This window comes from Pan troglodytes, chromosome 7 (genome assembly GCF_028858775.2).
Source record: "Pan troglodytes isolate AG18354 chromosome 7, NHGRI_mPanTro3-v2.0_pri, whole genome shotgun sequence".
Lineage (NCBI taxonomy): Eukaryota > Metazoa > Chordata > Mammalia > Primates > Hominidae > Pan > Pan troglodytes.
In genome coordinates this window covers 13,844,808-13,860,433 of record NC_072405.2, presented here as the reverse complement: position 1 = coordinate 13,860,433, position 15,626 = coordinate 13,844,808, and the positions used below count along the sequence as shown (strand labels likewise).

The window sequence follows — 15,626 nt, the reverse complement described above, 5'->3', positions numbered from 1 at the left end:
GCTTGCAGGAGATCCCGCTGGACTGGGGTCAGACACGGCTTGGCTCTGTGCCTGGCTCTGCATCCAGCTCTGCCTCTACCAGCCGAGAAACTGCCCTCTCTGGATCTGAGAGAGCAAATACCTGCCCTGCCCACCCCACGGGCTTGTGTGCAGTAACTATGGAGAAAGTATTCCCAAAGCGTTCAGAAGCTAGCTGAGATTTTCAAGTACTAAGGATTATTTTAATGACGTTAAAATACATTTATTTTCACACTAATCCATCTTCAAACCAAATGACGTGATTCGAAGACACAGGTTTTCCACTTCCTCTGTCCCAGAGTCAGAGAGCTCTGTTTAAACATGCTCTGACGGTTTGCAACCGCCGGTGCAACAGCGCCACCTACTGGGTGTTTGCCCTGGGAAAAGACTAGACTGAGCTGCAGCGCTTCCTGGATGCTTGCTTTCATTCATTCACTTACTTGTTTATTCACTTATTTATTCATACACCCAACATGCACTGAGAAGGCATTATATGCTGTGCACACTCTCATGATCTGCTATCTATGCAGGTGCAAACAAGCCATGGCATTACAGGGTCCGGATGGGCTTGAGGGACGATTTGTTTACATGGCTTGGAGGAGGGGGCAAGAAGAGCCTTGGCAATCATGGCTTTCTCCTACGCACTAGAAGAGGGATGCTTAAGAAGTTGGGTGGCCCTACTGGCTCGTGGATCATCCCAGGGTTAGCGACCACAGAAGACACCAGTATCTTCCACATCAACTCCTTCAACTATTGCTACAAATGTATAGAGCCAAAACATTCCGTTTACTCTCATTTCTAATAACGTACTCCTGGAAATTTATCTAAAAGTAAACATTCCAGCAGAGGACAGTGGAGGAACTATGTTCCCCAAATGGTTGTTGCAGTGGTATCAACACTACAAAAATAGGTAAACAAATAAAATCTTCAGCTGCGTAGCATTTGCTGACAATAATAAGTACTATACCAATATTTGAATGTATTCCTGATACATTTTGAGTGTAAAATGCAGAATATTAACTTCAAGACTCATTCTTATTTCATTAATGTAACAGAAAAGATAGACAGATAAAGACTAGAAAATGTATGCCCAACATTAAAATAAGAATTGCCTTAATTGTGAAGACGCTGCTTCTGATTTTTAATCAGACTGTACCACACTTAACCTGAACTGCTCTAATCACAGCAGCAGTGCCAGAGGTCCCTGGAGCCTGGGACCTTATGTTTCTACTGAGGCTAGGCATCACCCAATTTGTAATTTTTGCCAATCTGAAGAAGTAATGTGATGTCAGGCCGGGAGTGGTGGATCACGCCTGTAATCCCAGCACTTTGGGAGACAGAGGCAGACAGATCACTTGAGGTCAGGAATTCAAGACCAGCCTGGCCAACATAGGGAAACCCTGTCTCTACTAAAAATTAAAAAAATTACCCAGGCACAGTGGCACATGCCTGTAATCCCAACTACTCATAAGACTGAGGAAGGAGAATCGCTTGAACCCGGGAGGTGGAGGTTGCAGTGAGCTGAGATCGCACCATTGCACTCCAGTCTGGATGGCAGGGCAAGATCTTGTCTAATAAATAAATAAAGTGATGTCATTCACTTTGCACTTTTTAAAATATTGATAGGTTTAAGCATCACTTAAATTATCTTCAGTTTGGAAACATTTTCTTCAGTAAATTAGGCCTTTTCGGGTTTTTCTCTTCCATAAATTGCCTTTTCCCCTTTTTTACTGAGGTTGTTGCCTCCTCGTTTTTGTTGAAATATAGGAGTTACTTGCATATTTCATATATTAATGACTTGTCAGTTTGAGACATTGCAAAACACTTCTCCCACTGTATCTAACTTCTGTCCGTTAACGTCCACAAGGTCCTTCACTAAACAGAAGGCTTCAGTTGTTACACACAAAAAAATGCAATCCATTTTTCCCTTGTGGTTTGTGTTTTGAGGTGTTGTTTAAGACATCCTTCTCCATTACTAAGTCATAAAAATATTCTGCTATTTTTTATACTTCTTTCTGTTAAAGTCTTATCTTTCATATGTAGGTCTTTATTCCACGTGGCGTCCACCTGTGGGCATGCGCTAGGTGGAGATCTACTTTTTATTGTTTGGATCTAATGAGCTCATTTTATCACACATTCACTAAACAATTTGTATTTCTACATTGATTTGTGGTGCCGCTATTGGTCACATATTTTAAGTTCTATGTATTTGTAGGTCAGCTTCTGAGCTCTCCACTGCATTCTATAGATTTTTTGTCTGTTCTGTGCCAATACCATAACGTTCTATAAACATGACTTTTTCTTGATATATATTAATATCTAGAAGGGTACAAATGCCTCTTTATCCTTCTTCACAAAGTCGGCTAATTTGTGGACCTCCTCTCTTCATTCACATTTTAGAGTAAGTCTATCAAGTTTCATAAAGATCATGTTGGAATTTTTAATAAGTTTCCACTGAATGTATAGATTAAGGAAGAATTGACAACTTTATTAAGCTGTTTGAATCAAAAACAAGAATATATCTACTGAGATCATTTCTTATATTCTTTATTAGAGTTTTATGGTGTGCTCCAGACAAATCTTATGTATGTTTTAAATCAATTCCTAAGCACTTTATAGACATTCTAACTATTACAACTATCTTAATTTATCCAGTTTTGTATAGTACCTGTACAGAGAAATGCTATTGGTTTTTGTAAGTTATATTAGAAGGCCTTTTGGCCTTTTTTTTTTTTTTTTTTTTTTTGAGACGGAGTCTCGCTCTGTTGCCCAGGCTGGAGTGCAGTGGCGTGATCTCGGCTCACTGCAAGCTCTGCCTGCTGGGTTCACACCTTTCTCCTTCCTCAGCATCTCAAGTAGCTGGGACTACAGGTGCCTGCCACCACGCCCAGCTATTTTTTTTTTTTTTTTTTTTTAGTAGAGATGGGGTTTCACCATGTTAGCCAGGATGGTCTCGATCTCCTGATCTCATGATCCACCCGCCTCGGCCTCCCAAAGTGCTGGGGTTACAGGCGTGAGCCACCGCACCCGGCCACGTTTTGAACTATTTCATCAGCTTGACAAGGTTGATTGTTCTAGGTAGACAAGCATCTGTAGATGATGAGTGTCTCACCCTTCCTTTCTGCTAGTTACATGATCTTATTTCCTTCAGTTTCCTTATACATTAGGTATACCCTCCAACACAATATTAAACAGTAGTTGTGATACTGAGCATGCTTGTCTTCTTATCTGTGAGCCACTGTGCCCAACCAAGAAAAATCATTTGATTATTTCAATCCTAGCACTTGGGGAGGCCGAGGCAGGCAGAACACTTCAGCTCAGGAGTTCAAGACCAGCCTGGCTAACATGAAGAAACCCCATCTCTACTAAAAATACAAAAATTAGCTGAGTCTGGTAGCACACGCCTGCAATTCCAGCTACTTGGGAGGCTGAGACATGAGAACAGGGCTTGAACCCAGGAGGTTGAGGTTGCCGTGAGCCAAGATTGCGCCTATTCACTCCAGCCTCATGTCAGAGCTAGACTGCCTCAAGAAAGAAAGAAAAAAAAAAGGATTTTTCTTGTTCAAAATGATAATGGAGTGACATCAAAGGATTTCTGGGTTGTGAAAATTCATAGTAAAACCCACCTTATCATATAATACTATTTTAATATAGTTCGAATTTATCATTTTACCTGGGATTTTTGCATCTGTGCTTGTCATTAAAATAATTTTCTTTCTATGTATATCTTTGTTTACAATCAAAACTACAGCAGTCTTTTAAAATAAGCTGGGTAAAGTTTGGTCTTTGTTTCCTGGAGCAAATTATATTAGGTAGCAGTTAACTGTTCATTGAAACTTTGGCAGAATTAATCTGTAAAACTACCTAGACCTGAATAGTCTTTGACTACCAGTTTAATTTCTCTAACATTCACTGGACTATTCAAGTTCTCTCTCTCTCTTTTTTTTTTTTTTTTTTTTTTTGAGATGCAGTCTCCCTCTGTCACCCAGGCTGGAGTACAATGGCACGATCTTGGCTAACTGCAACCTCCACCTCCCAGGTTCAAGCGGTTCTCCTGTCTCAGCCTCCCGAGTAGCTGGGATTACAGGTGTCCACCACCACACCCAGCTAATCTTTGTATTTTTAGTAGAGACAGCGTTTCGCCATGTTCGCCAGGCTGGTCTCAAACTCCTGACCTCAGGTGATCCGCCTGCCTTGGCCTCTCAAAATGCTGGGATTACAGGCATGAGACATCGTGCCTGGCCAAGTTCTCTTTCTTCTTATGCTAATTTGAACATGCTTTCGCCATGGGATGTGCCTGCTCCCCTTTCACCTTCCGTTATGAGCATAAGCTCCCAAGGCCTTCCTAGAAGCTGAGCAGATGCCAGCACCACGCTTCCTGTAAATCCTGAAGAACTGTGAGCCAATCAAACTTCTTTTCTTATCAATTACCCAGTCTCAGGTATTTCTTTATAGTCATACAAGAATAGCCTATTACAATATATGGGTATATACAGGAATGACAAAGAATGTCTCCCTGATCAGACTTTGGACAGCCTCCTCCGAGCTCTCTGCACGACTGGGCCCAACGTGGGCATTCCTTTCTCTGTCCCTGCAGCGTCTAGTTTTAGCAAGAATCCTGCTAAGTCAGTTTAACCTCAATTCCCTACCCCAGGTGTCTGAATACCCTCCATATCTGACCAAATTCCAACACCTGCTCCACCCCACCCCCCATCCCCGATATGGATCACCTTGGCCCACCCTCAGCAAGAATCCTGTTAGGTCAGGGAAGCCAGAACCCCCACTTGATGTCCCCTTCTCAATGACTTTCCATTCACCGTCCCCCACACTGTTCCTTGGCTATAAATCCCCACTTTACCTTATTATTTTCGGATCCCAATCTCTCTCCCCTGCTGCAAAACCTCAGTGCAGTCCCTTACATCTAAGGAAATGGTTCTGAATAAAAGTCTGTCTTACCGTTTTGAAAACGTCAGAATGTTTTCAGATACGTGTGTGTATATATCCCCATATCTGTAAATATATATAAATATAGATATAGATATCTCCGAAGAGAAGGTTTTCCAATGTGCAGTTTTTCTTCTTGCACATTGGGATCTTAACCCTCAAGCACATCTGGAAAAAGCTTTCATGAGGATACAGCCTGGGATGGATTTGTGAGCGAGGTGTAGACCACGATACCGGGTAACGTGCCCTGTGTTTTCTGGCCACACAACTGTAAGATTTCAAAAAGACCCAATCAACGATTCTAACCCAACTCTACATATATTTACTCAAACACAGTATTACTCCCTGACTAGTGGTTAACGGACTTGCTTTAGGCGGCCCCAGAGGCGGTGGCCAGTTTAGCCACCTCCCGAGGAACCTGCGCAGTCCCGACGCTCACCAAGCGCTTTCCTGGCGGTTACAGGGTTGGGGGCAGCGCAGAACCCGCTTCTGCCCTTATCAGGAGCCCGGACCTGAGCTGGACTCCACCACCTCGTCCCCACCCACCCTGGAAGCCAGAAACCCCAAGCATCCTCCCTCCCTCCCCTGCTGGCCACTACGAATAAACCAGACATACAATTCGCGCCTAACGGCTTAGCCAGAAATGCCACCCGCAGTCGGGCCCCGGGCCGGAAACCTCCCCGACGCGGGGCCGCGTGCAGGGGAAGGGGCGGGCGCAGGCTGCGGGGTCGGCACGGAAGATGCACGCGGGGCTCCTGGGGCTCTCGGCCCTGCTGCAGGCGGCCGAGCAGAGCGCGCGTGAGTGCGGCAGCCCGAGGCTGTGCTCACCCCTGCAGCCCCCAACCCTACCCCGGCGCCGGGAGCCGCACAGGCTGCCCATGTCCGGGCGGGCACTGCCCCGGCCTGCGCCCAGCACTGCGCGCCGGTGACTCACGGTGGTGGCCATCCCACCTGCAGAGCACGCCCTCCCGTCCTTAGTAGATGCCCACGCATGCACCATCCCCCCAAGGATGCATGATTTTCCTCCACCCATGCTCGGTCCCCCGCCCCACGACTGGTGCTTGACTTCCTCCCGCCCATGCACGATCCCCCCGCCCCACGCATGCAAGATCCCCTCGCAGAAGCAGGGGAGATGTATCCGCCCTTCCTTCCATCACAAGCTTTGCAAAGTGCTGCGATGCCAAGATGTGCTGAGCGCAAGTCTGGGGGCGCCCGGGCTCTCCCCCGACCCCCGGCCGTCCAGGGGGACCCTGCGACTTGGAGGCCGCTCGCAGAAGGGGTGGCGGGGGGAGGGGGACAGGGCTCCGCATCCACGCGGCCCTGTAGGACGGCGACTCCGCTTCGGGGTTTAGGACCGGGCGGGACGCGGCCCTCCGGGGCCACCTCCGTCGCAGGGGGAACCCAGAGCCCGCCAGCCGCGGCGGAGCAAGATGGCCCCATTTTTCGCGCCCTTCTGGTTTGAACTCGTAACTCCTTCAGTGCCGGGAGGAGCGTCTCCGCCCACTTCCGCCGGGCTCCCTGCGGAAGCCTCTTCCCGGGCAGAGTCCCTGGGGTGGAAGAGGGGGTACCCTGGGAACGCCGCCTTGGGACTTTTCCCTGAGTTCGCGGGCGTCCCCGCAGGTCCCGCTGCTTCCGAGGCGCGCCGAGCAGGACGCACACGGAGGACGCGCAAGCGCCCTGGCTCCGCGCCCCGGACTGGAAGGGCTGAGACAGGACCTGCGGGGGTCGGCACCCACCCCAGGTGTCCTCCCTTGCCCTCTAGCTGGGCACGGACTGGGTGTCAGCATTCCCCAGCCCTGCAGCACCGAAGGCTTTTCGTGCAAGGGAGGCTGCCGCAGGACGCTCGGGGTGGTGACAGCCGGACCCAGCCTGGGCGCTAAGGGCTGCCTGAGCCCGGACCCCGCGGTCTAGAGCTGCAGCGTCTGCAGCTGTACCTCAGGGCAGTTTTCCCGGTTTCCCTAAAATCCGCGGCTTGTGTTCATTCATCCACTTAGAACTTTACTATTGGAAAACCTAAGTAACAGTTGTGTGAAACGATGCCTGTGTGCGGTGCCTCTACCAGCGCACCGCCTCCAAGATCAGCCTCAGACAACCCTCAGGAGGCCGTGCTAGGAGTATTGGAGAGGCCCAGAGTTCCAGGCCAGGGAGTTCCCCATGTGAAAGTAGGAGAAAAGGGACCCCACAGAGAGAGCTGTGACCCCACAGGGACTAACGGTTTCGTAGTGCGGAGTTACTGACTGGGGAGTGCACACTCTCTCTCCACTGCGTAACCACCATCAAAAACAAACAAGCAAACAAACCGGAGAGGATGTTTCATCGTTCTCGAGGATGCACAAGATGCTAGGCGCTTCGCACATGTCGTATATTGCCCAACTGCTCTGGAAAGCCCTGACAATGTCGTTTAGTGAATGCCTGTCCCTGTTGCCAGAGGCTCTGCTGGCTCCCAGGCTGCTCCTAGGAGACTTGCTGGTGATGGGGACACTGTGTTGGTTGGTTACTGTTTTGTTTTGTTTTGAGACAAGAGTCTTGCTCTGTGGCCCAGGCTGGAATGCAGTGGCCCAATCTCGACTCACTGCAAACTCCGCCTCCTGAGTTGAAGCCATTCTGGTGCCTCATCCATCCCGAGTAGCTGGTATTACAGGCACGCAGCCAGCAAACTTGCTCATTTTTGTATTTTTAATAGAGAGGCCCAGACTGGTCTTGAACTCCTGACGTCGAGCAATCTGCCCACCTCGGCCTCCCAAAGTGCTTTGGTTTTGTTTTTAATGAGATAATTAGGTGTGGCCACAAGATGAGACACGGGAGAGACTCTAGAAAGCAAAGTTTGCTGTACTCACAGATCCTAGGACAGGAGACATGGCACACCATGCCGGGCCACAGGGGAATGTCACCAGGGTGGTCAGGAGGCAGGAGACAGGAACCAGGGGAAGTTGAGGCCAGACCCTTTGCTGGGGCAGAGCACCAGCTTCAGATTAGCCCTTTGAATAATTTCTGTGGCTTTGGGGTATAAGGGTGGTCCCTAGTTTCCTGGCACTGGGCCCTGGGATGATTAAGGCAAAAGAAGATTGCCTTCTGCGGGGGTATGGGCCAGGTAGGGGAGGTCTGGCTCTGGCTAGATTTAGTTCGCATGTCAAAGGCAAGCTCCTGGCTGGGCCCTTTGCTAGCTGAAATAATTGCTAGCCTTGGGAGGGACAGTCACTCCCCAGCCAGAAAGATTTTAAGAGGTCAGAACATCATAACATCCAGAAAATGTTCAATTGTTTAAAATGCAGGTACCCAGTCTCACTCCAGCCTTCCAACAACCTGCTTGCCTTTCCCCTTCTCACCCAGGCCTTTACACCGTGGCTTACTACTTCACCACAGGACGGCTTCTGTGGGGGTGGCTGGCCCTTGCTGTCCTCCTGCCCGGGTTCTTGGTCCAGGCCCTGAGCTACCTGTGGTTCCGAGCAGACGGGCATCCAGGGCATTGCTCCTTGGTGATGCTGCACCTCCTACAGCTTGGTGTTTGGAAGCGGTAAGAACAGCTGCCTCTTTCACCTCTGGAGCACAATTGCACAAGTGCAGTGAGAGGAATCTTCTGTCCATGTGGATTCTGTCCTCAAGCTCATAAAAGTTCAGCATTGGGAAGAGGTTCAAAGCGACCACAGCAAACCCCTGCTCTGATATTGGCATGCCCGGGTCCAGCCTGCACTTTTTTGAGCATCTCCAACCTCAGGGGCTCTTTCTCTGTGAAGCTGTGACCTTACGAAAGGCTTTTTCTTGTCTTCAGATGAAGTCCTGTCTTGCTGTTTTGATTTGTTGGTTGAGCCGTTAGTTCCATATAAAGCAACTTACTTAAGGCAGTTCCATCTGCACACCTGTCACCTTAGAACAGGAAGGTGGCATAGTTTAGTGAACCACAGACTAGACAATGAAGCCAGCCTGTTGACATTTGCTTCAAGACTTCGTCTCAGGAAAAAGTCATTTGGATGCCAGGGCTAGTTTTTTCTCTAAAGAAGTAGCCAGGGATAGTTCTGGGGCCTGGTGGGCTTATCCGTGATCCACAGACCATCACGACAGGTGAGGGCTGATTTTTTCTACTTTGAGAACCTGGATTCAAGGAGCTATGAGAAGAGATGTGTCAGTGAGTTTATATCAAGGGCACATTTCAGCTGTCAGCTGCTGCCTCATAATTCCATTGGGTTGTTAGGTATTTTTTTTTTTTTTTTTGAGATGGAGTCTCACTCTGTCACCCAGGCTGGAGTGCAGTGGTGTGATCTTGGCTCACTGCAACCTCTGCCTCCTGGGTTCAAGCGATTCTCCTGCTTCAGCCTGTTGAGTAGCCGGGACTACAGGCACGTGCCACCATGCCTGGCTAATTTTTTGTATTTTTAGTAGAAACAGGGTTTCACTGTGTTAGCCAGCATGGTCTCGGTCTCCTGACCTCGTGATCCGCCCACCTTGGCCTCCCAAAGTGCTGGGATTACAGGCGTGAGCCACTGCACCTGGCCACAGGATTTTTTTTAAGGGAGAAAAATTCAGGGATCAGAGCGGTGAAGCCCTGCAGCTCAAGTGTTCATTAAATCATAGGCACTGAGGGTTGGAAAGGTGTTCAAGGGGTCGTGGCCAATGCTGCTGTGTGTCCTGGGGGCTTATGCCTGCAAGCTATTCCCAACACTTTCTCCGGAGGCACTGAAATGAGTGATGAGCCCCACATAGAGCATCACTGTGAGCAGGGAATGGTGCCGTCCCACCCAGAGTAGAATCTCAGCTAAGGAGGTAGAGGGTGCTTCTGAGAAAGACTTCAAGCACCCACTCTGAGTTTCACTGGACCCTCAGAGTTGGACCCTAAACCTCTAACAGCACCAAAAGCATATTTGCAGCCACAGGCATTTTGCCAAAAGCTCGGCCTTTGTGTTCAAGCAGTGCCGTTCCTCTGAAAAGATAGGGCCCTTTCTTCCATGGCGGAGAAGGCAGAGAAGGATCTTTCGGAGGGCCTCGTAGGGTTAGAGCCTCTCCTGTGCCCTAGCTGCCATTGTTGTCCCCTTCCCTGATCGGCCCAGCCCAGTAATCAATCCTTAAGGGCTCTGGGTCTTACTTGGCTTTGACCATCACAGTGGTAAGGCATGAGCCCTTGAGGACAGAGGCCTGTTGAGTGAGTCAGCTACCATGAGCCCATGTTTGGCAGCCCAAAGAGAGAGGTAAGCCCAGGTGGTCACTTAGAGAAGCTTCCTGGGTAATGGTTAGACAAATCTGCCTTCTGAGGCTGTGTGGACCCTCAGGCCCCATGGAATCCACTGCCTTCCTCAGAGGTGGGGGCTGCCAGGGGACCACCGTGTGTCCAAATTCATGCTGCTGGTATTTCACAGTGGACCCCACACTGTCTTTCCCATGCACTCTTAATTTTCTTAAGTGATGCCATGATTTTCTGGTGTATATAAAAAAACTAACTTGAATAATCTGGTATATACTAGTGAAATCATATAGATAAGTGAAGAGATACATGAAAATTATAAATTAGGAAAAACCATTAGTCATATATATTTATTCTTGTTTTGAAAAAGAAGTTAAGATGACTTTAAAAATACACATCCTTAAAAGAACAAAAAAGAAAAGAAAAGAAATGAGAAAGGCCAGGTATCGAGATGAAATGTTAGAAAACAAGATAGAGCCAGAATGCACAGTTATCGGAAGCGGGTCACAATTTGGCCCTAAGGTTTATAACAGCCAGTGCAAGCATAAAAGCCGCAAGATTTGCAGTGTTTCTCAGGTTAAACATGAACCAAAAACCAGAAATTTACTTCCATAGAGGAAAGCTTTGAAAGTTAAAATAGACAGCAGTGGATCCATTCCTCATCCTGAAACTAGCACATAGGGTTCAAAGACAACACTGAGTGAAGCAGTGTTTTTAGTGAAGCAATCCAGCTTTCCAAATTGCAGTTCTGGAAAAGGACCTGTAGGGGGAGCCAAAACAATTGCGTTTGGCACAATTTTGAATTGCCTAAGAATAGGTCACTTTGAGTGTCCTCATAACAAAATACAAAAGAATCTGCTAACTGAGAATCCAGTAAAACACAAAGTTGCTTATAAAAATGCAAGGATTGAGGCCTGGCGCGGTGGCTTACGCCTGTAATCCCAGCACTTTAGGAGGCCGAGGCAGGCGGATCACGAGGTCAGGAGATCGAGACCATCTTGGCTAACATGGTGAAACCCTGTCTCTACTAAAAATACAAAAAATTAGCCGGGCATGGTGGCGGGTGCCTGTAGTCCCAGCTACTTGGGAGGCTGAGGCAGGAGAATGGCGTGAACCCGGTAGGCGGAACTTGCAGTGAGCCGAGATTGCATCACTGGACTCCAGCTTGGGTGACAGAGCGAGACTCCGTCTCAAAAAAAAAAAAAAAAAAAAAAAGCAAGAATTTGGCCTGGCGTGACGGCTCACACCTGTAATCTCAGTCCTTTAGGAGGTGGAGGCAGGCTGATCTCTTGAGGCCAGGAGTTCTAAACCAGCCTGGCCAACACTGTTGAAACCCCATCTCCACTAAAAATAGACAAATTAGCCAGGCTTGGTCACGCACACCTGTAATGCCACCTACTCAGGAGACTGAAGCATGAGAATCGCTTGAACCTGTGAAGTAGAGGTTACAGTGAGCTGAGATCACGCCACTGCACTCCAACCTAGGAAACAGAATGAGACTCTGTCTCAAATAAATAAATAAATAAATATAAAAAGGCAAGGATTTAAGCCATAAGTGTATTCTTTTTAACGTTCCCAAGAATACATACTATGTTAATTTTAAGTCTGACTCTGTTCAAGAGAGCCTGACATTGGTGACCACTTATTTAAACAAAGACCATTACTTTCTTCTACTTAGGTTTTTTACTTCCACTTTAATACTCTATGTTACCAACATCTTTTTCATCTTTCTTTTTAAGCCCACAAATCCACTTGTAAACTCAGCATGAGATGACAGAAGAAGGCCTATCTCATCCTTAGCATGCATCTTGGTTTAGCAATTTTTCTTTAGTGAAAGTTCAAGGTTTTCAAAAGGAAAGTTAAGGTAAACTCTAAAGGTATGTAAGACAAGTTCAGCATAAAGGGGGGGAGACTTAATATTTAAAAGTATATAAAATATAGCCCTAGCCCTGGAGGGCCCAGTCCTGCCTCAGGATCCCTCGAGTGAGGCTTGAAGGATGTTGGGATTTCCATCAATGTAGGGAGGGAATAGGCGTTTCCGACACAGCAAGCTGCAGCCGCTGGTGCAAAGACATAGATGCGTGCCAGAAGTGGTGTGTATGGGAAATTAGGATGAGGTTCTTGAGACTAAAGGGTAAGAATTTCCTAGATGGCAGGAATGTGGCAGGAGATAAACGGGCTGGACCATGAAGAAACTTTTCTACTGGATTAAGGAGTTTGGATTTTATTCTCAGGCATTGGAGACCTGTTGGAAGGGTTTGAGCAAAGGAATAATATGGGCAAATGAGCTTGTAGACAGATGGCACCAGAGACAATAAAATGGAACAGAGTTGGGAGGGACGGGGTCCATGCAGGCAGCCAGAAATCTAGGCAAGAGCTGATAAGGACCTGGAGTGATGCAGTGACCGTGAAGACAGATGTCGGACACCATCTCATAGGACGTAGTGACCAAATCCCCGCGCTCTCCACCCCGCCTCAGCTTTCTCCCCGGCTTCCCTAGTGGCTGTCCAGGGGTCTCAGCCTGAATTTCTCCCTCTGCAATGGGTTCGAGACAGCTCGTTTCAGAAAACCGGGCTAGTCACTTTCCCACTGGTCCTCTGTTTCTTACAAGAGTAGCCCCACAGCTCAGCCTCTCCTGGCCCCCGCCTTACCAAGCACCAGATATTCGCTATTCCCAGACATGGACCTTCATTTCAGTGCCTTGTATCCTGTGCCACTGACCCCAGACACTCCTTTAGGCTCTTCCTACCATCTACCTGTCCAGAGTTTGCCTGTCCTCCTCTTCCAGGAAGCATTCCCTGACCACCTTATTCTCTCTGCCTGTGACTGATTCCACCACTACCCAAGCCACTCATTTTGATACTTACATTTCTTCCTCTTTAAGCTTTTCGCATTTGTATGTTTTCTTTCCACACTGAATCTTAGGTTTCTAAAAGACATCTTTCATTTCTCTTCCCCCTTTTTTTTTTCACAAGAGTCTTCTTGCTCTGTCACCAAGGCTGGAGTGCAGTGGCATAATTATGGCTCACTTGCAGCCTTGACTTTCTGGGCTCAAGTGATCCTCCCATCTCAGCCTCCCGAGTAGCTGGGACTACAGGCACCCGCCACTATCCCAGCTCTTTTTTTTGTTATTGTTTTGTAGACATGGGGTCTCATTATGTTGCCAGGGCTGGTCTCAAACTCCCAAGCTCAAGCAATCCTCCTGCCTTGGCCTCCCAAAAAGCTGGGATTCATTTCTCTTACTTCTCCTGTGGTCTGTAGCAGGTGGGCTTCTCAAAGTCCAAGAAAAATGCATATTGAACAAACAAAGCTTTCCGGAAGAGCAAGAAGAGGAAACTACCCCGTGTCAGGAACAAATGATTTGAGAGTGAAAAGAAAACTACTGCCTGCCCTCATGGTTACATTTTTTAGTGTCATATGTTTTTCTTAACATTAAGTTTATGTCAGGAATCAAGACACAGTAAGAAATGGGTTCACTCCAGGATTCCAAATCATGAAAAAGGAAAGTTGTTTTTCTTAGACATCTGTCCTGGGATCTCAGCACCATGAATAAAGCCATTTCAAAGAGGAGTCCCCGAACCTTCTGCTCTGGACATAGAAATGTTTGCCAACCATCAGGGTCCAGCTTGTCACCTGCCAGTCAGAGCCTTAGGGGTCTCTACGGGGAGTTTTGCAGGTGACCTTCGAGATGCATCCAGCTTGGCTTCAGGAGTTGCTAAATTGAAGTGACCTCTAATTCTTAACTTGAACAAGACAGGGAAGCAGAATCCAGTGGGTTTGCTGGGCAGCAGGCTCGTGTGCAGGCGGCTGTGGTCATCTCCTTCTTGCTGCTGCTGGGTAGACCCAGAGAGGAATTGGTGGGTGGTGGCGAAATCTCACCTCCAGGTGAGACTCAAAGCCTGAGAGCCCGCTGCTGTGGTGGGGAGTGGCTTCGTCGTCGTGGGTTCTATGTGGATCTTCAGGTTGTAAGGAAGGTGGCCTGTGCCACTTTCTACTCATGAGATGAAGTTACCAGTAAAGGTGTCTGGCATAGGCTCATGGGAAACAGACTGAAGCAAGGACATGTTCTGACTTCTTTCTTGTTGCTTGATTCCTTTTCCGAGAGCCTAGGAGGGCCACCCAGGCTGGGTGAGCAGATGTGTCCCCGTGGCCCTGGGCCACCCCATCCTGTAATCCACAGTGCAGACATCAGCAGCTCTCTCCGCTGCCTGGTTCTTGGCCTCCACCCACCCTTGCTGGTGTCCCTTTCGTATCCAGGCCCCTTAGTGGGAACAGTCCCCAGGGTGCTGTCCTTGGCCTGTGCTGTCTTCACACAGTCTCTTCTGGCCACTTCCAGTCCCTCAACCACAACTGGTCATCAGATCTCTCCTTATGGGGGCTCCACCCATCCTCACATTCCTCACTGCTGAAGAAATTCATATCGTAGCCAATCCAGCACTCCTCACCTGGCTTATTTCCGTCGGTAGCACCGCCATTTCCAAGTCATTTAGGCCTGAAACCTCAAAGCCACTGCAACCTCCCTCATCTCCCCTGTTCAGTCATCAAATCCTGATCTCCAACCCCACTATTTCCTGCACCTGCTCCCTACTTTCCATTCCTAGGACTCCCTTCACCAATTACTGCTGGAAGTATTCTGTTAGCTCTGTTTCCTCCTGATGTTCCTATCCCCTGTTCATACACACACACTACATGCGTGCACACACACACACATTGCACACACTACAGAGACACACTGCACACATACATGAATATACACACATATACCTTCATGCACACACATATATAAACATACACCCTATACATATGCAAGCACATAATGCCTATATACATATGCATATGTTTTGCACACTTGCGCACACACATGCATACATGCACATGCAGATACATACACACACACACAAGCACATGTACACCACGTGTGTGTGCACCCATATACACACACATGCACATACACATACATAGACACACAAATCCATACACATTCATCTCATACCCCAGACAGTACATATTACCTCTGCCAAATTCATTTTTCCAGAGCAAAATCCCAACCCCACAGCCTGAAGTTCAGGGCCCAGATCTACTTCACTGGGACCACATCAGCCTCCAAGCTCCGCATGGTGCTCCAGCCACCTGGACCTCTGGCCACTCCCCAGCAAAGCCTCCAGATCCTTCTTCCCTGTCTGCTCTTCATGTGCCCCAGTTTTCGCAGCACAGAGTTCTACATTCTGTGAGGATGAGGACAAGGGTTTTTTCTACTTTTTGTCCTTCAAAGAGATGACAACACACAGTACCTTGCAACAGACATCTGTTGATAAATGAATTCCCATCCCAAGAGGATCCAGGGTGGGACTCAGGTCGGGGTGATTGCCGAGCCTCACAGAGCTGGCAGTCTGGGTTCCCTTGCCATGCAGCCGCTCCAGTTCAAAGAGCCCCCAGGTCAGGTACTGGCGTACCAGACGTGGGGAGAGTGTGGCCTGGCTGAGCACCACAG

The 15,626-nt window shown here is 48.2% G+C and overlaps 1 protein-coding gene and 1 long non-coding RNA gene across 3 annotated transcripts in view; one reads left to right on the top strand and one right to left on the bottom strand.

Annotated features, from left to right (window-relative positions):
* Positions 1 to 207: 207 nt before the first annotated feature.
* Positions 208 to 5,715, bottom strand: LOC107976226 (uncharacterized). The gene is made up of 3 exons (XR_001720001.4): positions 5,579 to 5,715; positions 5,156 to 5,230; positions 208 to 2,472 (listed from the first exon to the last, which is right to left on the bottom strand). It is a non-coding gene; the product is annotated as an uncharacterized LOC107976226 (long non-coding RNA).
* Positions 5,535 to 15,626, top strand: part of XKR5 (XK related 5) — a 24,959-nt gene continuing 14,867 nt past the window's right edge. The window contains 2 exon segments of one of the 2 annotated variants that reach the window (NM_001033035.1): positions 5,576 to 5,760; positions 8,293 to 8,476. In NM_001033035.1, coding sequence (NP_001028207.1) covers positions 5,703 to 5,760; positions 8,293 to 8,476 — 242 coding nt within the window. In that variant the 5' untranslated portion in view covers positions 5,576 to 5,702. 2 annotated transcript variants of the gene reach the window in all.